The 27,728-nt window shown below is 35.7% G+C and overlaps 1 protein-coding gene across 1 annotated transcript in view; it reads right to left on the bottom strand.

Moving 5' to 3' along the window:
- The window catches only part of BTBD8 (BTB domain containing 8), a 91,592-nt gene that overhangs the window by 9,711 nt on the left and 54,153 nt on the right, over positions 1-27,728 (bottom strand). Inside the window, exons 6-13 of the mRNA XM_027114324.1 lie at positions 25,397-25,477; positions 23,949-24,045; positions 19,456-19,544; positions 18,916-19,018; positions 7,173-7,355; positions 6,379-6,516; positions 5,310-5,439; positions 2,572-2,633 (exon numbers count right to left, since the gene is read on the bottom strand). Coding sequence (XP_026970125.1) covers positions 2,572-2,633; positions 5,310-5,439; positions 6,379-6,516; positions 7,173-7,355; positions 18,916-19,018; positions 19,456-19,544; positions 23,949-24,045; positions 25,397-25,477 — 883 coding nt within the window. The remainder of the gene's footprint in view (positions 1-2,571; positions 2,634-5,309; positions 5,440-6,378; positions 6,517-7,172; positions 7,356-18,915; positions 19,019-19,455; positions 19,545-23,948; positions 24,046-25,396; positions 25,478-27,728) is intronic.

Raw genomic sequence — 27,728 nt, 5'->3', positions numbered from 1 at the left:
GATCCCTGGTCCGGTAAGATCCCACATGGGGTGGAGCAACTAAGCCTGTGTACCACAGCTACTGAGCCTGTGCTCTAGAGCCCACAAGCCACAACTACTGAAGCCCGTGAGCCCTAGAGCCCACTAGCCACAACTACTGAGCCCATGTGCTGCAACTACTGAAGCGTGCGCACCTAGAGCCCATGCTCTGCAACAAGAGAAGCCAATGCAATGAGAAGCCCGCACACCACAACAAACAGTAGCCCTGCTCACTGCAACTAGAGAAAGCCTGTGCGCAGCAACAAAGACCCAACGCAGCCAAAAATAAAAAATAAAATAAAGCATTCCTCTTGGACACACTTTCAGGTCTAGTACTATTCCTTTTTGTTGGTATTATTTTGTTTTACTTTTTATTATAGAAAAATTTAAACATAATCAAAGAAGACAGAACAGTATCATGAATCCCCACATACCTACTACCCAGCTTTAACAACTATCACCTCTTGGCCAATTCTGTTTCATATATAACTACCACCATTTTATTTTGAAGCAAATCCCAGACATCGTATAATTTTAGTCTTAAGTATTTTGGTACCAGCACTCTTCTTAAACATTTCTATTTTATCTCATCAACTTTCTCCCGCCTCTAAAAGATCTCATCTCATTTTGGAAGACACACTTATTCATACCACAGTTATTGAGGACTTACTACATACTAGACAATTGCACATAAATTATCTCACTTAATTTTCACAATAATCCCGGCTAGGTTTTATTACTCCATTCTACAGATAAGCAAACTAAGACTCACAGATGACAAAGATAATAAAGTCAAGATCTGAACTCTTACGATTTTATGTCCAGCACCCATTTCAGTACAATGCTGCCTTTCTAAGGAAAACATATTAGCCTGTTTCCTTCCCATTGTGGTTAACAGTATAAACCCTTGGACAACCTGAAAGTCAGGAACTGAGGAAGGGAAATGAGATTTTGTTTTGCTGTAAGGCAAGGAAGGAGGAAAAGCCTGGTTGATAGCAGTTAGTAGATAGAACAGGGGAAAGAAAGGCAGGTAGGCTAAATCATGGTGGCCTTAAAACACACACACACACACACATACACACACACAAACACATAGGGTGAAAGGGAACATAGTACATAGAAAAAGTGTTCTAAGGTGCCATTTGCTAACATATGTTCTGTGGAACTGTACAACATGCTTAAAAGGGGTCAAGAGGGAGTCTAGTGGTGTTCCATGGTTATAAAATTTGAGGAAATCTTGGGGAAAACAAAATTCAGAAGTGTTCTTTACTGTAGTGTTTCTCAGAGCTTTTAGGTGCTGATGTGCATCGTTAGTGTCTAAGAGGAGCTATGGTGTGTAGTAATTCTCAACCTTAGTTGACGCTAGATGTTCTTAGGTAGAACATATGATGAAGCTAGTATATTATGGAACACACTTAGGGAAATAGTCCTAGGAGGTTTACTAGCAAAAAGCTCCAGCGTCTCACAGTTTCTCACCCAAGACATTTAGAGCTTGACCTCTGCCTCAAGCCATCAGAGCTCTTGGTTGTGGCTTGGAGTTGTGTGAGTTCCTATCTACTGGCTGATAAGGAAGATTCCCAATTCCACTCTTGCAAGGGCAATATATTCTTTGCATTCCAAACTGGAACTCTCAGTGTATGTCTCCATATCACTGTAATGTGTGCCTAGGTTAGTATAATTTTATGCTTCAAATGTATTATTAAGTGACCATTTTTAAGTTAGCTAGATTGGAACTCTAATTATCATTAATAACATTTTAGGGGAAGAAAAATGTATTTCATGTTATAATGAATATACCAAGTAACGTGTGTGTTGTGTGTGTGTGTGTGTGTGTGCGCACTAAAAAATAACATAAAATTTACCATCTTAACCATTTTTAAGTGGGCAGTACAGTCAGGTTGACTATATGCGCCTTGTTGTGCAACAGATATCTAGAACGGTCTCATCTTGCAAAACTGAAACTCTATCCCCATTGAACAATTATTCCCCTTTTCCTTATCTCCCCAGCCCCTGGCAGCCACCACTCTACTTAGTTTTTAAGAGTTTGACTATTTTTAGTTAACTCATATAAGTACACCAAGTAACTTTTAAAGTGAACACAACTGTACTCTTGGTATTAACTGTCTTTTTCACACCAAAAATCTATTATGTGGATTAAAATCTTAGTATAGAGAAAACTGGGACAACTAAAATCTTCTTTTGTAAAAAGTAGGTTAATTAGAAAAACAGACATGGAACTAGATCTAGAATTCTAGACAATTTCTGATCTGGAATAGTTCCAACATGCTAGTTGCCAAAAAGGTTTTCAAGGAAATAAAAATGGTAGACAATATTTCACTTCCCATACCAGCTGGATATAAAAAATGCATATCATTTAAAAATTTACAAAATGTTCACTTGATTAAAAACGAGACGCAAAATTATTTCCATCCAGAAACAGCTTTAGTTAATGAAAGAATAGATTTTTAAAAATTATTCTGAAATATAAAATGATAAAATTTAAATTACTTGTTATCTTGTTTCATCTGGGCCTGTAAAATTGTAAAAGTTTACCTGAGAGCTGCTGAATATAGGCTTTTTGCCAAGTCTTCGGTCATCACCTTTGTCAAATGCAGCTGTAGGAAAAAAAAAAGCAATCTAATTTTACAGGAAGCACTATTATTACCATAGAAGTAGAGGGAAAATAGTATATTAGCAGAAAAAGATTACATTTTGATGGAAATAACTTTTAAAAAGTTGAAACCAATCTAGTACACATAAATAATTCCCTATTCTAGAATTTTTCTTAAAGAACTTCATTTTGAATCTTATTTTCTTGTCCCTATGGATTTTATGTTATTAAAATTAATGAATTAGAAATGTACAGTCTCACAGAGAAGATTTATACATTTATAAAAACTTAGAATTTTCTCAAGCTTGAAATTTTAGAGATAACCTTTTTAGCTAGTTTTCCAAATTTCAAAAAATTACAGAGTTTTTGAAATGTAATATTGAGATATTTGGAGATGTAATATTTTATAAACTATTCAATGGGAGAAAATTTCTATCCTAAAAAATATTAAAATACTCTTAAAATTTTTCTGATTTTGCAGGTATGTCCTGAGGAAGGAGTAAAGAGAAAAAAGGTAAGGTTTTGTTGAAAATAAAACAAGAGACAATCCTTAAACCTATATCATTCTTTTTAGAATTACATAAAATATTCATTTTATAGATTAGGTTTATATGGGAATTATTGGGGAACTCGGTTTATGTTCTTCAAATAAGAATTTAAATGACGTCAGGGAAATATATAGGAATAATGGTATGAGAGCCATAAATATAGTTTAGCTAATGTATTTGTTCCCTTTGAAAGTTATGTAGCTTTAAAATATATTTTGAAGAAATATATACATATATTTTCCAAAATTTATTTTATTTTTATTAAAACAGCTGATGAAAAATACATCAAATTATCTGTAACCCTACCATGCACATTCTACTATTTCTATTCTATAGGAACTATGTTATAAGACAAAGCAGGATCCTAGAAATAGCATTACAAGGATTGGTTTGTGGTTAGCAAATGACTGCACAAAAATATACAGATGGAAATTAATACAAGATTTCTCCCAAAGATCAGTAACTCAAACTAGAACGTAAGAAATGTTATAACAAAGACAACCTAGAATTACTCCTTTATCTGGGATTTCCCAATGCAATAATTATGCATAAGTCAGGACTCATTATAATTCAACATATTTAAGATTTTAAAAATTATTTTTACACAGATAGAATGTAATAGATTGAAAAGTTCTTTTTGACAATTAGTTGGGTTACCAATAATATTTTGTTTTAGATATGTGTATATATATGTATGTATTTACATGTATTTTATTTAATTAATTAATTTATTTTTTGCGGTACGCAGGCCTCTCACTGTTGTGGCCTCTCCCGCTGCGGAGCACAGGCTCCGGACGCGCAGGCCCAGTGGCCGTGGCTCACGGGCCCAGCCGCTCCGCGGCATGTGGGATTGATCCTCCCGGACCGGGGCACGAACCCATGTCCCCTGCATCGGCAGGCGGACTCTCAACCACTGTGCCACCTGGGAAGCCCCTACATGTATTTTAAATTAGCACTTTGAAGAATTAAGATAAAGAACATTGTTCGGGACCCAATTTAACTATGATATCCTCTAAAAATGGAGAAGAGCAAACTTTACTCCCAATCAGAAGAGAGTTGAATGACACCTACTCATGGAATGCTGATCTTAGTTTTTTACACTGTATAGTACAGATGAACTGTCATCTAAAAATCAGTACAGAAATAGTCACAAGGAAAAAAATTCCAATTTCTAAAGACCTTCTCATGACTTTTGTTGTTTCATGGATTTTGTTGTTTTATTATTTTGTTGGAATTTCTTTGAAAAGTGCTCTTGAGATCACATCTGGCTACACCATCGTGTTATGCTTTTAATGCAAGACAGAGCAAATCATATTTTGATTAAATCATTAAAGAATTTAACATATCCATGTACTATCAAGAATATATTATATCACATATGGTCTCCATGTTTTATAGGACAGAAATATTGCTTCATAAAATATAGTCTCTTAATTTAAAATGTTTTTAAAAGTATACTTACTGAATCTGTCAATATTTTTCCTAAGGTACCTGCTTTAACCCAAAAATAGTGATGAAGCCATTTTTAGTTCCACACCCTCAATTTTTTATTTTAACATTTTTGAAACAAACACACATTCTGAGCAGTATAAATCTTTTGTTTAATGCTAATATTTCAAATGGTACCTATTAAATGTCAAAGAGCACTGTGCGGCTCCTGAGGGACACTCCGCAATAGCACACATTGTATCACTGAACCAATCGATCATGGAATAAAGCCATCTAATCTAGGCAAAACCACAAGAAAGAGTATCTTATGCAAAAGATGGGAAAGCTTTATGGAAAAATATATTTTAAAAGGGAGAGAAAGTATGTTTGGTAATCTATTCTATATGGGTTACATTTTCCTATACTTCTAAATCTATCTAAAAGAATGCTTTTAAGCAAATTTGGCTAGAATATAAAGTTGCTAAGATAAAGTAGAATTATATATGTATATATAAGGAAATGAGTTTCATTTTCTAAGGACAGAAAAAAAGCATGATTTATTAAAACTGCCTAAACATACCAGCACCAGTTTCAATTAGCAAGCAAACAGAAGCAAACAAACGTTAATCCTATCACTTATTAGAATCCCTTTAAAATATCTCTTGTCACAATTATAAGAATAAAAAATCTCAAGGCTAATATACCTGCTTGGATTTTCTGTTGATCATCTGTGCTCATCAGCTTCCAGCTTTCTGTGTGACGAACAGCATAGAAAGACTGAACCAGGAAGATCCACAGCTTATCACGCAGAGCCTGGATCTTGCACGTAAAACCCTGTGTTCAAGCAACAAATCAGCAGCTGGTCAGAGCCACACTGTCATAGCAACCAGTCATTATTCCCTTCCGAATCTACTTACTCCTAAGCTAGATCAATGATGTCATCACTTAGATTTTTAAGATCGTCGGGTACAAGTTATTTATGAAGCCTTGCTCTTTAACAACAGAATTTTATAGTGAACATGAACCTTATCCTTTCAGCATTATCCTTTTAACCAAACACTGTTTTAAACCACCAATGGCCTTTACGTAAAAACCTTCCACAGCCTTTTCAAATCAGCTATGACATTACAAGGTCAAATACTCTATGCAGTAATAATAAATATGATGAAATTTTTTGTCATTCTTGTTGAACAAATAATGTCAATAATTTGCAATTAGCTTATTAATTACCATTGATTAATTGCATTTAAAAATAAGATATATTTTAATTTTGCTTTTTCTCAATCCAATTTTAAATGATTTTTTTCTTAAGACAAAAATTAAGAACATATTATAAAATTAAAAGACACTGATGATTAAAACTGTAAAACATTCTTTAAAATTCTTTAAGTTTTATATTTAGGAAATTTAATGTAGTGACTGGGGAGAAATACTAAACTTATGCTGTACCAATTAATATTGCTAAGTACCAAACTATGTTTAGAATTAGCCAGCCAAACTTCCAAATTCTAAACTTTTATAATAAGTGTATTTGGAGGTAAATGAAATTTTTAAAATTTTGTATTATGAAAAATTCCAAATATACACAGAAATAGAGACTGTAACCAACCTCCAGGTATCAAACACTTAGTTTCAATGAACCATGCAACATTTAAAACGTGTATATATTTAAAAATCTTAAAACAGTTTAAATATTCTATCATTCGTGTATATATTTAAAAATCTTAAAACAGTTTATTCTATCATTTTAATGAATTTTATTACATCAAATACCATTTCCTTTGTACTGTCAGAGTTCAGTAACGTGTCCAGAGCTGTAAGAAGAGAGCAACTATTCTCCGTGGTAATGTTTTCTTCAATTGCTTTTAAAATTTTGTCCAGCAGATCAGATGTGCTACTCATTGCTTGTGACTATAGAACACAGAAATTGATATTTAATAGGAATATATGTAAATGTGTAAGAAATGTGAAAGTCTGGCATAACAGCAGACCATTCATCATAACTGGCTATATGAAGTCAATCAGAAATCTTATTTCCTCTGTTAATAATAATAATTATTATCATTATAATAATAAATATTATACTAATCCCTTTCCTCTGTTAAAAATATCGGCACACACACACAGTTCTTAATAGCCAAAATAGTCCTAAAACAGAGCCTAGAAATAAGTTATAAAAGTTCTTTATTAAGTAACTAAATTTAGAGAAAGTGGGTCCCAGTAAGACAGAGAATTTTGCATGAACCATAATTGTATTACTGACCAAAACAATATCTTTATGACTTCAATTTCTAAAATATGGCTTATGCCGATTGAGGGCTGGAGTTGCCAGAGTTACACTGTGCCTTGCCAGGGCACTCAACCTGTCCCCTCCTCCCTTCATTATCTTATGAGACAAAAATCCTGTCCATCACTGCCTTAAATGCTATGCAAACATGCCATCTGCTATGGAATTTATTTAAGTCATACTAATTTAATCAAAGGCAACCTGAATTTGAAAACTTACATAATTATAATCAGAACACAAAGATGGGACTAAATATAGGATATAATTTTAGATGCAGTACCTGTAAGAGGAGAGCAAAATTTTCACTTTGAATGATCTTGGAGAAGTTTTCTATAATAAATGCAATACATTCTTCTTGAAGCTGAGATGCCATGGTCAGTGCTGCTTCTGTCCACTTCACTCTGGGTAAACTGATGATTAGCCTGTCACTTTCCATCAGAAGAAAAGCAGCATTCTTATCATTCTTATAATTTTGAAAATATTGGGGAAAAAAGTTAGATTACTGCTCATAAAAATAACTTTCTAAGCAAATTAAATACTTTTGTTTTCTTGTGACACTGCCTGCAAAAACCAAAATTCCAGGTAGCTAATATCTTTGTCATTAGCTTTACATATTTATTAATTCATTCAAAATTATCCCAAAGGGCAAACTTTGAGCTGGAAACAAATCACCTTTAAAAGACAGCTAAAACAAACATGAGAGCAAAGTTATAACTACAAAGAAAAGCTTGACTTCCCTGAGATTTTTCACTACTGAATTAATTTTTGTGCTTATAGATATCATTCATAACTGCATGGCTACACTGACATAGCCTTAATTCTTTTCTGACTATAAAATACATGTTATTACAAATTTAGAAAGGCTAAAATTGACTTATAATCCCCAGTGACTTTTTCTTCCTTTCTAATTAGGTAAGACTCTTCTTTTTATATTATATTATTTATTTAATAATGATTCATTTTTATACCATAGGAAAAAATGTTCACGAATACTGATCTCTATAAAAAATGAAATGACAGGGCTTCCCTGGTGGCGCAGTGGTTGAGAGTCCGCCTGCTGATGCAGGGGACACGGGTTCGTGCCCCGGTCCGGGAAGATCCCACATGCCGCGGAGCGGCTAGGCCCGTGAGCCATGGCCACTGAGCCTGTGCATCCGGAGCCTGTACTCCGCAACGGGAGAGGCCACAACAGTGAGAGGCCCACGTACCACAAAAAAATAAATAAATAAATAAATAAATAAAAATGAAATGACAATTCACAGATACCATGTGCTCTAAGGAAAAGGAAAAAATGGCAACTTAAAATTACTATATTTTATTCATGTTTGATTTCTAATTCTTAAAACGATCCTTAGGAAATAATGATTTATTGAATAAATAGTTATCTGATCGATTGTAGTAGATTGAAAAAAATGGCCACAAATTCTGTGTAGCTCAATTCATCAAGAGGTGGACTCTATTTCCTCATCCCTTGAATCTAAACTGGCCTGTTCACTTGCTTGCACAAGCAGTGGTATTGTGCAAGTTTCAGAGCATAGGCCTCAAGTAGCCTTGCAGCCTCTATCTTTACCCTCTTGGTTCTGGGACCATGAAGCCATGAAGAAGCCTGGTAAGAAAGTACACAGGGAGTGGGAGGCCCAGCCTCCAACTTAGCCACCAGCTGAAAGCAGCTGCAGGACTGAGCTCAGGCAAGATAAGCAGAAGAATCACCCAGTAAATCCACAGAGAATAAATTTTAGTTTAAAGCAACTTAGTTTTGGGGTGGTTTGTTACACAGCAATAAATAACTAGTAAATCTGGAAATGACAGTGCTTGATCCTCAAGCAGAGTCTTCTCTGATCTCTATACCTACTTCAGATTCCTTTTACACATGCCATCAGAGAGCCTATCCCTTCTCTTTAGAGCACTTACTTCATTTGTAATTATTCAATCATGAAATAACTACTTGATTAATACCCATCTCTCTCACTAGGCTGTATGTTTACTGCATGTGAAACCATGTCTGTTTTGGCTCACCGTTGTAACCACAGGTCCTAGTACAGAACTGAGTCACAGTAGACACATCTGTTGATCTCTGAGCATCAACAGAGACTGAGAGTTTGTAAGTGAATTCATAAGCTAAATTAAGTTTAATCCTTGAACATCAAAACTTTAAAAATTTTACCCATTTACCAAGAATTCTTCTGAAAAGTATTCTATACTTCCCCTGCTTTATTTATTTGAGTAAAAAAATCATACTTTGCTATAATTTGAGTCTTTAAAAAGTTTTTTTACATTTTTACTATAATTTACCATTATCCTTTCCTCCTCTGGTAACTTCCTGAGTAACTGTGCAGTTACTAAGAGTTTTAGGCAATAAACCCAATTTGCTCTACTAATAGGCATTGTTCTGGTATTAGAGACAAATGTAGAGTATTCAAATATCTTGGCAGGTATCTACAAAGTGCTTACTATAAACATAATGTTATGTGCTCTGACAGCAATATCTTTTTTTTTTTTTTGGTATTATTAACTTTATTTAAGCTCAGGAAGAAAATCATAAAAGCAATAACTCAGTAGAATTGCCAATCAACCTGTCTCTCCTCAAACAGCAAATGGCCAGCTTACAAGCAATATCTTTTAAAAAATACAGATGTATAGCTGTCATAATTTAGCTTGAAATCTATTGGAAAACTAAAACATGGACATAATGATAACAGATGGTATGTGATCTTAATTCCATACTGATCTGAATATATGATAACATTAAATGTTAAGAGTAGCTTAAGGTTCAAAGAAGGAAGAAAATGTAATATACTTCTAGATCAAACACATAAAATTTTATTTTATTTTTTTAACATCTTTATTGGAGTATAATTGCTTTACAATGGTGTGTTAGTTTCTGCTGTATAACAAAGTGAATCAGCTATACGTATACATATATTCCCATATCTTCTCCTTCTTGTGTCTCCCTCCCACCCTCCCTATCCCACCCTTCTAGGTGGACACAAAGCAGGGAGCTGATCTCCCTGTGCTATGCGGCTGCTTCCCACTAGCTATTTTACATTTGGTAGTGTATATATGTCCATGCCACTCTCTCACTTCATCCCAGCTTACCCTTCCCCCTCCCCGTGTCCTCAAGTCCATTCTTTATGTCTGCCTCTTTATTCCTGTCCTGCCCCTAGGTTCTTCAGAACCATTAAAAATTTTTTCTTTTAGATTCCGTATATAAAAACACATAAAATTTTAAATTCAATAGTTAACACATGGTTCAAATTTCAAAACTATATAAAAGGCATTACTAAGAAAAGTCACCCACTCCTTCCTGTCCCTGGCCACCTATTTTCCCTTGTCCCAATCAATATTATTTATTTTCTGTATTTTTCCAGAGTTATTTTATGCATATACAAACAAAAAAAGTAATTTTTCCCTTATTTTACTCAAATGGAGGCATTAATATGCACAGTACTCTGTACTTTACCTTTTATACTTAGCATATACCTTGAATATTTTTCTTATCACAATATAAAGAGCCTTATTATTGTTTTAATAGCTATGGAATAGCCCATAATATGGATATATCAGAAGTCATACAACCAGTCCTCTACTTGTAAATGTTTATTTCTTTCCAGTTTTTGTTATTACAGTGTTGTAATGAATGACCTTGTAGATAACATTATTTCACACATATGTGAATATATCTATAGGATAAATTCCTAGAAATAAAATTGCTGGGTCAATACTACTTGTCTTATCCTGGGTTCTGCCTAATAACTGAGCCTGAGAAATAGGCTTGTACGCAAGTGATCCCAAGATGACCCAAGAGTGAAACAGGGAAGGAGGGAAAGCCAGTGGAAAGGTATGTTTTCCAGCTCCTTGCTACTCAAAGTGTGATCCGCAGCTACCATTACCTAGAGCTTGTTAGAAGTGTAGAATCTCAGGCTCCGCCTCTGATTTACTGAATTAGAACCTACATTCAACCAAGATCCTGAAGTGTTTTTTGTTTTTGCCATACCACACGGCATGCGGGATCTTAGTTCCCCAACCGGGGATTGAACCCTGTGCCCCCTGCAGTGGAAGCACTGAGTCCTAACCACTGGACCACCACCAGGGAATACCCAGTCCTGGAGTGTTGTGTGTATACATTTAAGTTTGAGAAACAATGATATAGCATTTGCTATTGTAAGCAACTGGGGATCAATCTTGTTGGGGGCCCTCTGAAGAGCCACAGAGAATACAATTTGAATTATTCACCCAAGGGATAGATCAGGGAAACATTTAATCACTGGTTAATCACTGACCAATCTCCCATTGGTCAAGGTTTGTCCCCTGGGATATTAATTCCCTTTCACTTCCAGGTTTGAAGAGCTGTAGGTACCCTGGGTAGAACAGCAGTGAAGCCTCAGGACAGAAAGTGAGAAATACGTGTGATGTGGCTGAGGGAAAGTGCTGTCAGATTACATCTGTGTGCAGCTGGATGCTGCAGCAATGGTTGGAGTACATACATGGGTCAAAGGATATGAGGTGGGGCACCAGGAGGATACAAAACATTGCCAACATATATTCAACGGAGCACTGTTTTCCAAACTGTAGTTTTCTCCCCTAGCAACCTAGAGAAATATATTTAGTGGCTTACAATCAGCATTAGAAGACAAAACAAGAAAGAGATAGAAAAGAGAAAAACAGAAAATATCAGAACATCATATGGAATATGGTAAGTATTCTTTTTTTGAAACTTGTTTCAGTTCTACATGTGTGAGTAAACTGGGTTATAACATAAAAAGAACTTGCTCTGGGTCAGTCAAAAAAGTTTAAAAAACACAGCAAAAGTTGTGCTAATTTATACCCTTCCCAGGAGTGAATAGGAGTACTTATTCCCTACATCCTTGTTAAAATAGTACAAATTTCCTTTTTTTCCCCCATACTAAAAGGTACAAAACAGTCTGACATGGTAATTTTAATGTCCATTTCTCTTAAATAAATGAAGTTGAAGATTTGTTCATCAAATTAAGAGGCATCTGTATTTTCTAAGTGAACTATCTAGTCTTACCCTACCATTTAGCTATTTTTTAAAAATCAACTGGTAGGAACTCTCTATATTAGAAAAATTAGAATAAGAGTATGATATGAACTGTCATTTGTTTTCTGACTTTGCTTATGGTAATTTTTACTATATAGAAATTTTGCATTTTTATGTAACCAAATTCTTTTATGGCTTCTAAATTTTGTATCCCCACTCCACTGATGAGGTTATAAACTAATTCTCCCAGGACTTAACTGTAGTGTTTTAGGTTTCATTTTCTTTACTTGTAAATCTTTGATCCATTTGGAATGTATACTGGCATACCAGGATGTGATGTATAGATCCAACTTAAATTTTTTCCAGCAAGCTTCCTGTTGTTGTCCTAACACCATATACTGAATAAACACTATGACTCATACTATTTAATTCTTTTGATATTGTGTTAATTAAATAGGCCTTCAATTATCTTTTGGCCTTAGGACTAAAAGCATAATATATATACAACTTTAGTTTTACGCTACTGACTATCCCCCATGCCTATTTTTGTTTTAATTTTCCTATATTTAAAAACTATTCATAATTTGTTTTTTAAAAAAGGCTTAAACAAACCTTTTTTTTAAAAACATCTTTATTGGAGTATAATTGCTTTACATTATTGTGTTAGTTTCTGTTAGTTTCTGCTGTATAACAAAGTGAATACGTATACCTATACCTAATACCTATACCTAATAATTAGGTATACCTAATTATTAGGTATAGGTATACCTATACCTAATACCTATACCTAATAATTAGGTATACGTATACCTAATACAGCTATACGTATACCTATATCCCCATATCCCCTCCCTTTTGCATCTTCCTCCTACCCTCCTTATCCCACCCCTCTATGTGGTCACAAATCACCAAGCTGATCTCCCTGTGCTATGCGGCTGCTTCCCACTAGCTATCAGTTTTACATTTGGTAGTGTATATATATCAATGCCACTCTCTAACTTCGTCCCAGCTTACCCTTCCCCCTCCCCGTGTCCTTAAGTCCATTCTCTACGTCTGCGTCTTTATTCCTGTCCTGCTCTTAGGTTCTTCAGAACCATTTCTTTTTTTCAGATTCCATATATATGTGTTAGCATACGGTATTTGTTTTTCTCTTTCTGACTTATTTCATTCTGTATGACAGATTCTAGGTCCATCCACCTCACTATAAATAACTCAATTTCATTTCTTTTTATGGCTGAGTAATATTCCATTGTATATATGTGCCACATCTTCTTTATTCATTCATCTGTTGATGGACACTTAGGTTGCTTCCATGTCCTGGCTATCGTAAATAGTGCTGCAGTGAACATTGTGGTACATGACTCTTTCTGATTTATGGTTTTCTTGGGGTATATGCCCAGTAGTGGGATTGCTGGGTCATACGGTAGTTCTATTTTTAGTTTTTAAAGGAACCTCCATACTGTTCTCCATAGTGGCTGTATCAATTTACATTCCCACCAACAGTGTAGGAGGGTTCCCTTTTCTCCACACCCTCTTCAGCATTTATTGTTTGTAGATTTTTTGATGGTGGCCATTCTGACCCGTGTGAGGCAATACCTCATTGTAGTTTTGATTTGCATTTCTCTAATGATTAGTGATGTTGAGCATCCTTTCATGTGTTTGTTGGCAATCTGTATATCTTCTTTGGAGAAATGTCTATTTAGGTCTTCTGCCCATTTCTAGATTGGGTTGTTTGTTTTTCTGATATTGAGCTGCATGAACTGCTTGTATATTTTTGGAGATTAATCCTTTGTCAGTTGCTTCATTTGCAAATATTTTCTCCCATTCTGAGGGTTGTCTTTTGGAAGTTTTAGCCACAGCAATCAGAGAAGAAAAAGAAATAAAAGGAATCCAATTGGAAAAGAAGTAAAACTGTCACTGTTTGCAGATGACATGATACTATACATAGAGAATCCTAAAGATGCTACCAGAAAACTACTAGAGCTAATCAATGAATTTGGTAAAGTAGCAGGATACAAAATTAATGCACAGAAATCTCTGGCATTCCTATACACTAATGATGAAAAATCTGAAAGAGAAATTAAGGAAACACTCCCATTTACCATTGCAACAAGAAGAATAAAATACCTAGGAATAAACCTACCCAAGGAGAAAAAATACCTGTATGCAGAAAACTATAAGACACTGATGAAAGAAATTAAAGATGACACAAACAGATGGAGAGATATACCATGTTCTTGGATTGGAAAAAGCAACATTGTGAAAATGACTCTACTACCCAAAGCAATCTACAGATTCAATGCAATCCCTATCAAACTACCAATGGCATTTTTCACAGAACTAGAACAAAAAATTTCACAATTTGTATGGAAACACAAAAAACCCCAAATAGCCAAAGCAATCTTGAAAAAGAAAAATGGAGCTGGAGGAGCAGGCTCCCTGACTTCAGACTGTACTACAAAGCTACAGTAATCAAGACAGTATGGTACTGGCACAAAAACAGAAATATAGATCAATGGAACAGGATAGAAAGCCCAGAGATAAACCCATGCACATATGGTCACCTTATCTTTGATAAAGGAGGCAAGGATATACAATGGAGAAAAGACAGCCTCTTCAATAAGTGGTTCTGGGAAAACTGGACAGCTACATGTAAAAAGATGAAATTAGAACACTCCCTAATACCATACACAAAAATAAATTAGAACACTCCCTAATACCATACACAAAAATAAACTCAAAATTGATTAAAGACCTAAATGTAAGGCTAGACACTATAAAACTCTTAGAGGAAAACATAGGCAGAACACTCTATGACATAAATCACAGTAAGATCCTTTTTGACCCACCTCCTAGAGAAATGGAAATAAAAACAAAAATAAACAAATGAGACCTAAACTTAAATGCTTTTGCACAGCAAAGGAAACCATAAACAAAACAAAACATTTTGAAACAGAAAAATTTAATCTTGTTTTGAAATAGTTCAAGTAATTAGAAGCCCTAACTTTTCTAAAAACTTTCTCTCTTCTACTAACTCCTCTACCCTTCTCTCTCTTCCTCCCAAAAGCAATGGTTTGTACTTGGTAGGAGGGAGTAGCCACTTCTTACTAAACTGCTGCATAGTGAGCAAGAAGGAGAAAAAGCTCAAAGTCCCTTATATTAAAATTAAAAAAAAAATTCTCCATATATAGTCCAATGCAGGACTTTCTTATCTCCCTTTGTATATGACAGTGTTAGGCATATTATTGATAGAGTAAAGTGCCTGCCATGAAACATGTTGTTTAACTGAATTAGAGCCAAAGAAGACTTAAGAAGATTTCTCAATCTTTCTTTCATTTGTTTTGGATAACATATTTTAATTTTAAAATTTTTAAATATTCTATTTTTATTAATGTAGCAAAATATATTTTATTTCTATAGTAAAATATGAAGAATATATTAAATTAAGGTTTCCTAAAATTTGAATATCCACAAAGAAAGACAAAATTTCAAATTTTCATTATAATCACCACAATGCCAAAAGGCTCGTAAATTTGGTTGTTTTGATGTTCATCTTTATATCTGTCTTGAAAGGAAAAACCAAGCATTCACAAAGCTTACAAGGAACTGATTAGAGCTATAAAATCAAAATAAAATATTGTAGGAGAGGGAGAGGCATAGTATGAAGAGCTTATTCCTCAGTTATACTCACTTACCACTTGTTAAAAAAAAAATCAAACTTCTTGAGACAGTCAGTTAAGATCCCTCCCAATCTGGCCTTAGCCTCTCCCCAGACTTATCTTCTCTCATTATTCCAGTTACAAGAGAATATTGGCACTGCCCAGACTCCAGGTCCCTGGTCACATTTAAAAGTCACTTTTTTATTTTGAAATTGTCCTCTATTTTCAGGTTCATCTCACATCACTTCTCTTATCCTTCCAATCAGAATCAATTGTTTTAACTTCTGTGATTCCACGTATAAACCTGAATTATAAATTATACTTATTCACTCCTTTATTTACCTATCAATATATACTGAGTGCCTAATGTTTGCTAGGCACTGCCCTAAGGCTGGTGCTGCAAAGGTAAATAAGACTGACATGGAACTTAATGCTAGTATTCATCATAGTCTAACTTGTATTTTGCATAGTTGTTTAAGTGCCTATCCTTCCATCAGTTTGCGAGTTCCTTGAAGTCAAGGCCCATACTTCCTAAAAATAATCTTTGCCCATGCTGAGCATCTATTATATTACCTTTAGAATGGCAGCAATTGGTTTTAAGACGTGGTTTTATAATTTACTGACAATGTGAACTTGAATAAAGCATTTACCTCTCTGATTCTTTTTTCTTATATATAAAGTGGAAATAAGAGTACCTATGTTATATGTAATTTCAAAATATAAAAAGTATATTTTGAACCATAAAGGTCTTTTAAAAATCCACTAGGTAATAATTCACTTCTATTGAACTGAATTATAGCTGGGCCATTTGCTTGCCTCATGAACAGAGTAACCATTCAATGACCAAAGAAACTAATGCAAAATAGTAAGCAACAAAACAACAAGGTCCTTCATTAGCATAAACACAGATTTAGATTTATTTTTTGCAGTGGTATATCACCAGCTGATGGCCTAAACTTATTTTCCCAGTTAGATTTAGATATTATTTTCTATGAAACCCAGTCTAAAATACCATTCATGGTTCAATCAGAGAAACGGGACCACTAGGAGGTATTTATATACATAAAGGAGTCTGTTAAAGGGATTTCACCTTATGCAATTATGGGAGCTGGTTAAGCTCTCTTTGTATATGATGATGTATTGTAGTATGAAGTCCACAGGGAAAGCAGTTGAGAGAGGATGATGGATGTAAAGTGTGAGGGGTAAGGACAAGCTGATACCCAAAAGCACAAGCTATAACCCACAAGGATGGGCTCATTTTAGGTCTCACTGCCTCCAACATGGATTAAATGAGTGTCCTTCAGGAGATGCTAGCACCCGCCATCATGGAGCTAAACACATCCCTGGCCCAGGGGTAAGAGAAACCAAAGAGGATACAGGGCAAGGTGAAGCAGTACAAAGAAGGAAATTCTGGGAAGCATAGTTCATTCTAATCAAGCTAACACATTGCAGAGACACTACAGTCCAACCCTTGTCAACTTGGCATGCATACACATTTCTTTAAATCATAGTTAATTCCTATGGAGACAAAGTAAAATCATGCTAATGCCTAACATATACAACCATCCCCTATAAAACAAACATGCTAACCCTCTCCCTAAAATAGGATACAAAGTCTCTCTTCAAACTGATTCAAACTACCCCTTGGCATCCTGTAACTTAAATACAGAGGTATAGTTAACATGTCTTATACTAAATGGTAGGGGAATGAGACAGTGGGGAAAAAAATAATTGGTTAATATATACATAAACATTCATATAAAAAGGGGAAATGAATATGTTTACCTCATAACTACTACAGTGCTAATTTCTATAACTGGTCACGTGGTCATACCTAGTATTTATAACTACCTTTTCCTGCAACCATTCCATGTTCCCTTTGTCCTCTGCAAGTACCTCTGCTGTTTATAGTTCTTTATCTGGTAAGGTGGCCCAAACTTTCATTCCTGAAGAATCTGGGCCAGTATCAGTGCTGCTTAAATTGAGTTTTTCCATTGATTTTAACCATAGGACATGGGAGTACTGCATTCCAGATATACTCCTCCTTCCCCACATTATATAGCACCAACCCAATTTCTCCTTATAGATAGCTAGTGGGAAGCAGCTGCATAGCACAGGGAGATCAGCTTGGTGCTTTGTGACCACTTAAAGGGGTGGGATAGGGAGGGTGGGAGGGAGATGTAAAAGGGAGGAGATATGGGGATATATATATACATATAGCCGATTCACTTTGTTGTACAGCAGAAACTAACATAGCATTGTAAAGCAATTATACTCCAATAAAGATGTTTAAAAAAAAATAGGCTCAATCTAATAATAATTCCCCTTCTCTGCCTGTTGATTTACAAAGTGGCCAGAAGGAGGTGGTCCCAACTTCCAGTTCAATGGAATCATTGTGTCCATAGGTGAAAACATTCTTCTCTTTGGAGCTAAGACCTCTAGATCAGCAGATCCTAAAGTTATAGGGACAAGAAGCAAAAATTCTGCTAGTGGATCACTAGGAGTAATTATACGTGGAGCCACTCTCACTTCCACACCTTGATTTCTGTACCCATGAATCCTAGTTATGTTAAGAAATAGCACCATAAATCAAAAGCTGATTTAGAGCATATACAGCCTCCCGGAGGACACTGCCCCAATCCCACAAGTCACTGCCACGTGGCTGTACTGTAACCAAGTCTTCAAAAGGCCCTTCCTCCATTCTATCAAGCCAGCTGCTTCAGGATGATAGGGAGCACAGTAGGACAGGTGAAATCAGTAAGCATGGGCCCACTGCCATACTTCATTTGCTATAAAGTGAGTTCTTTAGTCAGAAGTGATGCTGTGTGGAATACTATGGTGGTGAAAAAGGCAGTAAGTCCACGGACAGTGGTTTTACTAGAAACACTGGAAGTAAGGAAGGCAAATCCATATCCAAAGCAAATGTTTATTACACTGCGAACAAAGCACTGCCTTTTCCATGATGAAGTGGTGCAATGTAATTAACCTGCCAGCAGGTAGATGGCTGGTCCTCTTGGAGAATGGTGCCACTGTTTCAGTGTTGCACCTAAATCCACCGTAATGAGTGGAGGTCCCTGCTACTGAGCCAATGCATAACCGACCCTGGCACCATGCCCCTTTTGTTCATGAGCCAACGTATACTTTCTAGTGATTGTGGTTCTCTGACTGAATTCTAATGCATTTGGTACAGAGGAACAGAGTCTTAAAGACAGATTCTCTGAATTGGTTCTGGGTTATCTGGAATCGGTCCTTTCATCTTGCTTTTATAATACAATTCTACATTTGTATTTAAAACACCGAAAGTACCTATATAAAATTTAATAAACTTTTTGATGACAAACACAAAGTATTCAGGTTATACTTACTAAAGACTGAATCAACATATTAAGACAACTTTTCTGAATCTCAGGAGGTACATTTGCAAAGCTTCTCTCAGACCAAAACCTTGCAAAATGCTTTACAATCCACCTGTTAAAAGTCAAAGAATCTCAAGTTAAAGTAATGAAAATATTTTTCATTATAATATTCAGTAACATTTTGGTTTTCAATAATATAAGTTTTATATATATTATGTTTTGACTAACCCTAACAGTTAATTTTGTGAGTGCTATAATGGACTTAACTAAGTTCCCTTTTCTGTAGACATTTATTTCAAGTCCACTCTGGGTTACGTGCATGGATTTTAACATAAGTAACCATGGTTCAGCTAAAATAACGTTGATTCCAAGCATCTTGAGTAATATCTACATCAATACTTCTCCTCAATTGTTGTAACTAGTTAAGCATTAAGCTATTTACATTATGCCCAAGAAAATAGGCCAAGTCTAAAATTTCCCAGAAAATTAGGAGAATGGAAGAACAGAATCCCTAAATTAATAATATCAGCACTACTTCAGATCACTTACTTCATGCAGTCAGCAAAAAGACTTTCCACTCCAACTGAATGAGCAATAATCAGGCATTCTAATATAGATGCCAACCTTCTGGGAACAGGCTAAAATTGATAGAAAACACTACATTTATTCTTTTTCAACTTACAGAGGCTAAAAGTAATTGGTTCATAAAAATGATCTGATTTACATACCTAAACTGCAGAATAAATATATGTAACTCAAAAGTCTGTTATTCTTTTAAAATCAAGTATCACTGATAAACTTTAGTTTTTATAGGATAGCATTTGAGTTCTTTTAGCTGCCAGAATGCACACAGTTTATATTCTAATTTCTTTTAGCATAAATATTTTCTAGAGTACAAGTGGTATAATAATTTCTAGCACATCACATTGCAACACAACCGTATGGTCTAATCTGCTTCCTAAAGTATAAATATAACTTTAAGTACATGTGCAATGGGAGGTCCTACATTGACCTCAAACAAAATGACAGAATTTAATTAGATCGTGATTATATAAACATATTTTTAAAAAGCACATATACAGAAGTAATGAACTAAAACAAATAAATAAAACGTAGATACAAGTAGTGAAGAACTCACTGCTCTTGGTGTTAAGCCTCAATATGTGTTACGTATTACCTGTGCCATGTATTTTCAGTTTTTTAGACTATGTTCCTAAGCACAACTATTGCCCTATTAGGGTGAATAGAGTTCAGCTTCTCTTTGTACACATTCATTAGTTGTGATTTGCGTTTATACACTTAATAAAGACCAGCAATCAACCAATATGTATATATAGTCTCTAAATATGTATCTGAAGATACCTTGCACTCAGAGAACAGCAAAAGCTTCTTCAGAAATGCCTCCAGCATAGTCCTTCAAATAAGGTCAGTGATTTCCAATTTTTTTTTTTTTTTTTTTTTTTTTTGCGGTACGCGGGCCTCTCACTCCTGTTGCGGAGCACAAGCTCCGGACGCGCGGGCTCAGCGGCCATGGCTCATGGGCCCAGCCACTCCGCGGCATGTGGGATCTTCCCGGACCGGGGCACGGACCCGTGTCCCCTGCATCGGCAGGCGGACTCTCAACCACTGCGCCACCAGGGAAGCCCTCCAATTTTTTTTAATAGATTTTTTTTCCATTTCATTATTTATTTATTTATTTTCGGCTGCATTGGGTCTTCGTTGCTGTGCGCGGGCTTTCTCTAGTTGTGGCAAGCGGGGGCTACTCTTCATTGCGGTGCGTGGGCTTCTCATTACGGTGGCTTCTCTTGTTGTGGAGCACGGGCTCTAGGTGTGCAGGCTCAGTAGTTGTGGCTCGCAGGCTCTAGACCACAGGCTCAGTAGTTGTGGTGCACAGGCTTAGTTGCTCCACGGCACGTGGGATCTTCCTGGACCAGGGATCGAACCCATGTCCCCTGCACTGGCAGGCGAATTCTTAACCACTGCACCACCATGGAAGTCCCCCAAATTTTAAAATTACAAATTGCTATTAATTTGATTTCCTAATACCCTTCTCCTAAAGGTGTTACATACTACTTAGGAAATTAACTGTAAATACCTGTTTTTGCACATCAACAATTTAGTTATTCCCTTTGAGATAACTGAAGGTACTCTAAATTGTCCTAAAATCAGAAATGGCTATCACTATATAAATTATACAATAATTCTACTAAGTTAAATAATTTGGTTTTCTGACCCACTTCAGATAAGATAAAAGTAGTATGAGGGAAGAGACTACTGGTATAGACATAATTGACAACCTAAAAGCATCCAGAAGCATAAAAAATTATAAAAGTAAGCACAAGAGTTAAGAAGTCTAGCAATCTAATTTTATTTAGGAATAACCAGCCCTCCACAACACAAAATCCACTACTTGATGTATAACTTAAGAATAATTTCCATACAAAATAATTTGCTGCTTAAAGGCAAAGGCTAGCAAACCAGCTTGTGGGCCAAAACTAGCCCACCGTTTTTGTGAATAAAGTTTTATTGGAACACTGCCATGCTGTTCCATTTACATATTGTCCATAGCTGTTTTTGGTTTATAACAGCAAAGCTGAGTAGTTGTGATGGAGACTGTGTGGCCCACAAAGCCTAGAACATTAACTATCTAGCCTTTTATAGAAAAAGTTTACTGACCCCTGGCTTAAAGGGATAACTAGCTTTCTAAGAATTTTATTTATATGGAAATGCTGATTTCCTAAGTGTTTTTGTAATAGGATGACTTGATCTTTAGTCATCTTCAAAACCTGCTTGTAAAATCTGGGATGACATATATTTAAATTATAACCTAAGATATATTTTTAAATCAGTGGCAAAAAACATAATGTAAAACCCACTATAATCCTATAAATGAAGTTCTAAAATTTACTTTTAAAAAAGGCAAGATTGTAAAGTTAATGAAATGACTGAAGCTAGCTTGCCAAGAGTTCTGGGGCCCATTAACCATCATATTATATCCCATCATATATTACTGTGGCATGTGCTATTATAGATTTACTATATTTAAGTCACTGCTAAGAAACTGCATAATTGAGATCTAGAAGTTAAAAATTATACATTCAAAAATATATTTATCAAAATATATATTGTTAAAATATGTAAAGCAAACAATTTAAAGATCAGGTCAATAAAAACAAAAACTGCTCTCAAATATCTGTTAGCACAGTAGTACAGACTTCATTAAAATAAAGTAAAATAATTTTCAACAAAATGCCATATTGATAATTTAAAAGCATTTCATCTTCTGTTGTTTAAATGGCAACAAATATGCCTTTTGTATTTTTAAAATTAAGTGAATTATTGAAAGTAAAATATAAGAAGCTGCATGTAACCTGTGTATACTCATGAACATACTAAAAAGTAGAGGCAATGGTCCAAAGACAATACATAAAAGAGATTATTTTTTAAATGTTTCATGCAACTGGTTTATTGAGGAGTCTCAGTTTAAAGCAGATACTAACAAAACTTTCTTTCCCCAATTAGCGCTATCAACCACGCTGTGTCAAATTCCCTCTTTTCCCATACTTTAATGATCATAGGCAAATTCCAGTACCTTCTGGTTACTTTTGGTATTGAAATTCGGTATAGTACTATTTAAACACCTATCTCATACTTGATTTAAATCTTTCACTCTCCATCACTGACTACACTTTTAGTTGGGGAGATCTGGAATGGAGAGTAGAACATGGTCTCTTACTCCTCCATTTTGTGGGTCTAACTCCTGTGGAAGAGGGTTATGGATGGCTATGGCCACCTTATGTAACTAACCAGTGACGAACATGGTAATAGGAAGATGTCCTTGACTACTCTAATCCAGATGTTGGTGGCCTTTGCTAATGTGGTGGCTTGTTAAGAGACAGACTGAACTTCACCCTAACCTCTCAGTGGTAAAGGTTCTTCTAGGGTTCATGATGCTTGATGCCTCCTTACGTGGGACCCTGTCATTTGACCCTGTATCAGTCTCTTCTAATCTTCAATGAACCACTAAGGTCCCTTTCCTTCCCTGCATACCATGTATAATTGGGGTGTGGAATGGACTCTCCATTAGTTTTTTCTATCTATGACAATAACTATTGCCTCTAGTCACCAGGCTAGTACTGGCTTCTCCAGCAAGCCTCCTCCTCCCTTAAGAAATCTCCATATTCAAGTATATTCTCACTGGTTCCTGAGACATATTCCAGGCTCTTCCAAGAAATCTCTCAGTACTTTCTTTTCTTCTTTGATGGAAGTTCCAGAGTGGGTTGGTTATACAGATACGATAGATGTCCATCTCGGGGCTGAGAAGACATTATCTCCTCACTGCAGATACCCCTATCTTTAATCTTTATTTGGAACAGGCTCTTAACTTTCTCTTGGCTGGGAAGATGGGGAAAGATGAAAGAGAAGGAAAAGTCTTTCACCAGGATTCTTCACTTTCTGCAATGCTGAGGACACCAAGACTGTGCTCCTTCTTCTAGCTCCCTTACTTATAGAGGCTGGAATGAATGGTTGATTAAAGGTAGCTAAGGAGTTTAACTGTTTCTCAGTGAACCTTGAAGGGTTGGTAGGAGTGGTAGACCCAGTTCATGACTCTGTTTTAGCACATGGGGGGATTCCTCAGCTACAACTTATAGACAGATAGGAAAAGTCCATTCCAACCCAAAAATCTAAATTTAAATGTGATTAAAATTACATAATTACAATGCATATTGTTGGCTCAAGTAGCCAATAAGAGGGGACTATTGATGTAAAAAATTCTTTTAAGGGCTTCCCTGGTGGCACAGTGGTTGAGAGTCCTCCTGCCGATGCAGGGGACACGGGTTCGTGACCCAGTCCGGGAAGATCCCACATGCCGCGGAGTGGCTGTGCCCATGAGCCATGGCCGCTGAGCCTGTGCGTCCGGACCCTGTGTTCCACAACGGGAGAGGCCGCAACAGTGAGAGGCCCTCGTACAGCAAAAGCTAGTAGGTAATAATGGGTGACTTTAAGCACTAGGTAAAAGATTTCTAAGACTGAATAATTACCTTTTGAAAGAAATTACAGTAATCTCTTCTTAAAATATAGATTGCTACTTCTTTTAATCCTTCTAGTCCATACATATCAGCCATATTGAGTATGTGCCTAAGATAAGAATAGATGCACTGTTAATTCTTCAATTTAAAAACCAAGGCATAATACACAATAATTTTTTGATAATATATAGTTTAGAAAAAAGAATAATCTTAATTATTTTAATTCTAACTTTATACCCTACATAATAGATACTCTTTATAGACTATAAAAAGGACATAGGTCAAAAGTTGAAAGCCCTGTAACTTGATTTGATTTGTGGGGAATAACACGAAGTAAATTTGGAGATGTTTCAATCAAACTCCCCTCATATTCTCAGTCATATGCAACAAAGCCCAGGAAACTGCTTCAAAGGCTGTAAAAGTTACAACTCTTCACAACAAATACGAATAATAAAAATTTAGGGGGAGGGCAACTAATTGATGCTTATCATATTGAAAATGCCTACAAATGACCATAAGATTGGAGATGGCATCCAATGATTCAGAGGGTTTCTGTTGCTTCTTTCAACTGGCAAGTATTTCTGAGTACCCACACATACTTTAGGTACTTAGGAAACTTACAAGCCTTGATACCATGATAAAATTTCTTATAGGTTTCCAGGGGCAAAACTTCAGTACTTAATCCCTTTGACTCATGATACCTTCTCCCCCAAATCACATTTATTCAGTTTATAACTAAAGGAACTAATGAATATTTAAAAGTAAACGAGCAGCCTTCATTTGTCTGATGTTAGAATAGCAATAAAAGGAGAGAACATTCAGAAGATTAGAAGAGCAAGATAGATTTCACTCTCCAGTAGGATTTCAGCAGCTTAGACGGCATTTCACCATAGAGTACTAAAGAATCATACTACTTTTTCTTTTTTTTTTTTTGGCCACATCACCCGGCATGCAGGATCTTAGCTCCCTGACCAGGGATCGGACCCGCTCCCCCTGCAGTGGAAGCGTGGAACCTTAACCACTGGACTGCCAGGGAATTCCTGTTAATCATTAGGATGCCTAAATTCTCAGATTAATTTTAGGGTTTTTTTCCTTTTCTTTTGACATCCTAAAATTAAAAAATAAAGTAGTAAAAAAATTATTCCAAATTTGATAAAAGTTCAATTAATTTTATAAAAACCTGTCGTCTGTTTTCCAAAACAAATCTTAAGTTTTTCTAACATAATTTAAGTGTAATAGACTTTTCTTAATCTTATTACTGTGAGTTGCTAGATCATCTTTTCTTCTAAATAAGGTGACTTACTATTTTTAGATATTCCCAAAATACACACAAGATAGGCAAAATAGACAATAAAATTGAAGCTTCTACTCCATTGACACTTTTAAACAAAGCTCAACAAAGCAGAAGCCACAAAATATTAATACTTTTATATTTAAAATCATTAAAAAATCATACATACCCAACATTAGCTTTGTCTGGAAAGTCCAAAGTTCCTCCATATATAAAATGTATCAAAACATTCATTTCTACATGGCTTATCCTGAAAAATAAAAGAAAACTATACTCAAATCCAGAAATAATTAAGATTTAACTGATAGCAATGATACATTTTATTTTCCCATAAACTTTTAGCCAAGATAAAGTTCTAATCTCATTTTCATCTGAAGAATATATTCTTTGAATAACATCCATGAGGTATGCCATTAATTTAAAAATGAAGCATAACTGCAGCTATGGGTTTTTATATGCTATAAAATGTTATTAGTATATTATAAAATACCTGATTATTTTTGGGGCATCTTCCATGATAGACAAAGTTAGAAAGGGCTTTAGAGGTCATAGTTCAACCTCTGGCTCATTAAGAAATCCTTCTCAGCATCTTTGACAAATGGCCTCTGGTCTTGCTTAAAGCCTGGGATGGACAACTCTACTCACTAGAAAGAGTCTTGTTATGCTGTATAGATTTCTTAATTTGTAATACCTATCCAGTGGCTCTAGCTCTGCCAACATCCTCATTTTACAGATTTAAAAGTAAAGACATGACTTAAGAAGTAGTTTGAAGTGATAATCTTTATGTCCCACTGACTACTAGATCTCAAACTCTAAATTCATGACTTCCTCTCCCAACACCCCAAATTCGGTCTTCTTTCTGTTTTTCTTATTTCGTTCACAGCACTGTTACAGGACTTCTTGCATCTTGTCCCACGCTCTATTCCTCTGTATCAAGGGAGGTTAATTATCTGGTTGGTAGACAGCAACCACTGGCTGTTGATCAAGTGGAACTTGAGATGAGAGGTAATTTGATTCCTTTTCTCCTTTCCTCTCTGCTGAACCAGTGGTAAGAGGTGACGGGGAAGAAGTGCATCCGCTGTCCAGATTCAGACTTTCTCTCAGGTGGGCTGTCTTAGAGTAGACATAGCTAGCAAATCAACTTTGGCTCTTGCGTTAAAGCACATTTTACTGCTTTAACAGTTTTTATCAAAAATCAACGAAATGTTTTCTAACTTCATCTGCTGAGTCTTTTGTCTCATTTTGAGCAGGAAGAAAGTATACTATTTATTGGGGCCCCCTCAAAATTCCAACAGATAGCAAAGATGGAAAGCAGATGCCCCTCTTCCCCATCACCTCTTTTCACGGGTTCAGCACAGAAGAAAGGAGAAAAGAAATCAAATTACCTCTCATCTAGAGTTCGTCCTGACCAATGCCCAATGGTTGTTGGATAATTCACTCGCCTTGGTACCGAGGAATAGAAGGTGGGACAAGATGCAAGAAGTCCTGCAACAGTGCTATGAACCAAACAGGAATAACAAAAAGAAGACTGAACAATAACCTAAATGCCTAAGTCAGAGCTGGAGGTTCATCTCAATTCTCTCCCTCATTATATTCTGTCATTTTATACCTTCAAAATTTTCTTGAATTCAGCCTCTGCTGTCTAATTTCCCCTTTCATTGCCCTGGTTTAGCCTCTCAGTTTCTCTCCTCTGTACTATGATAATGTATCCTCTCGTGTGGGCTTCTTGCCTGAAATTATCTCCTTGCATCCCATTTCCCACCTTGTTATTAGAGTGACTTTGCTAAAATGTAAATCTGATATAGCCCCTGACTTTAAAAACCCTTCAACAATTCTCCAGAGCACCTAGGAAACAAGCCGACATTCTTTAGCTTGGTGTACAATGTTCTTTATCATCTGATTTCTAGTTCTCTCTCTCTAGCAGCTGTTCCAAGATAAGTAAACTGCTGTTTCTTATACCTGAACTACTTATAATTCTTTAAACATCCATGCCTTAGCAGATACTGTTCACTCTGCTTAAAATTCTCTCCCTCTCTACTTATTTCATCTTTTAGACACAAGACATGGGGCTCTTTACCTCTGATTGTTTCCTTAATGCTCACAAGGGGGAAAAAAAAAGAAATCACTGAATGTTAAACATAAATAATAACTAACATCAGTTGAGCATTTATTATGATTCAGTCATGAGCTAATAAGCATTTTGAATGCCATTAGCTCATTTAATCATCATAACAACTCAATGGTAGATATTGTTATTAGTCTCATCTTACAGATGAAACAACTGAAATTAAGTAACTTGCCCATGGGGGCAGGTGCTGGAAAAAAAAAAAAGTAAATTGCCCAAGGTCAAATGACTAGTGATGTACTGGATCTTAAATCCAGGCAGATAGCACTGGAATTTTGGAATTTTCAAATTTAAATCCAGACTCCAAAGCCTGGGGTCTTAAGCAGTATCACACACACACACACACACACACACACACACACACACACACACACAC

Source organism: Aethalodelphis obliquidens, unplaced genomic scaffold (genome assembly GCF_003676395.1).
Source record: "Aethalodelphis obliquidens isolate GAN/ISIS:26980383/991018 unplaced genomic scaffold, ASM367639v1 scaffold13, whole genome shotgun sequence".
Taxonomy (NCBI): domain Eukaryota; kingdom Metazoa; phylum Chordata; class Mammalia; order Artiodactyla; family Delphinidae; genus Aethalodelphis; species Aethalodelphis obliquidens.
This window is presented reverse-complemented; position numbering and strand designations above follow the sequence as displayed.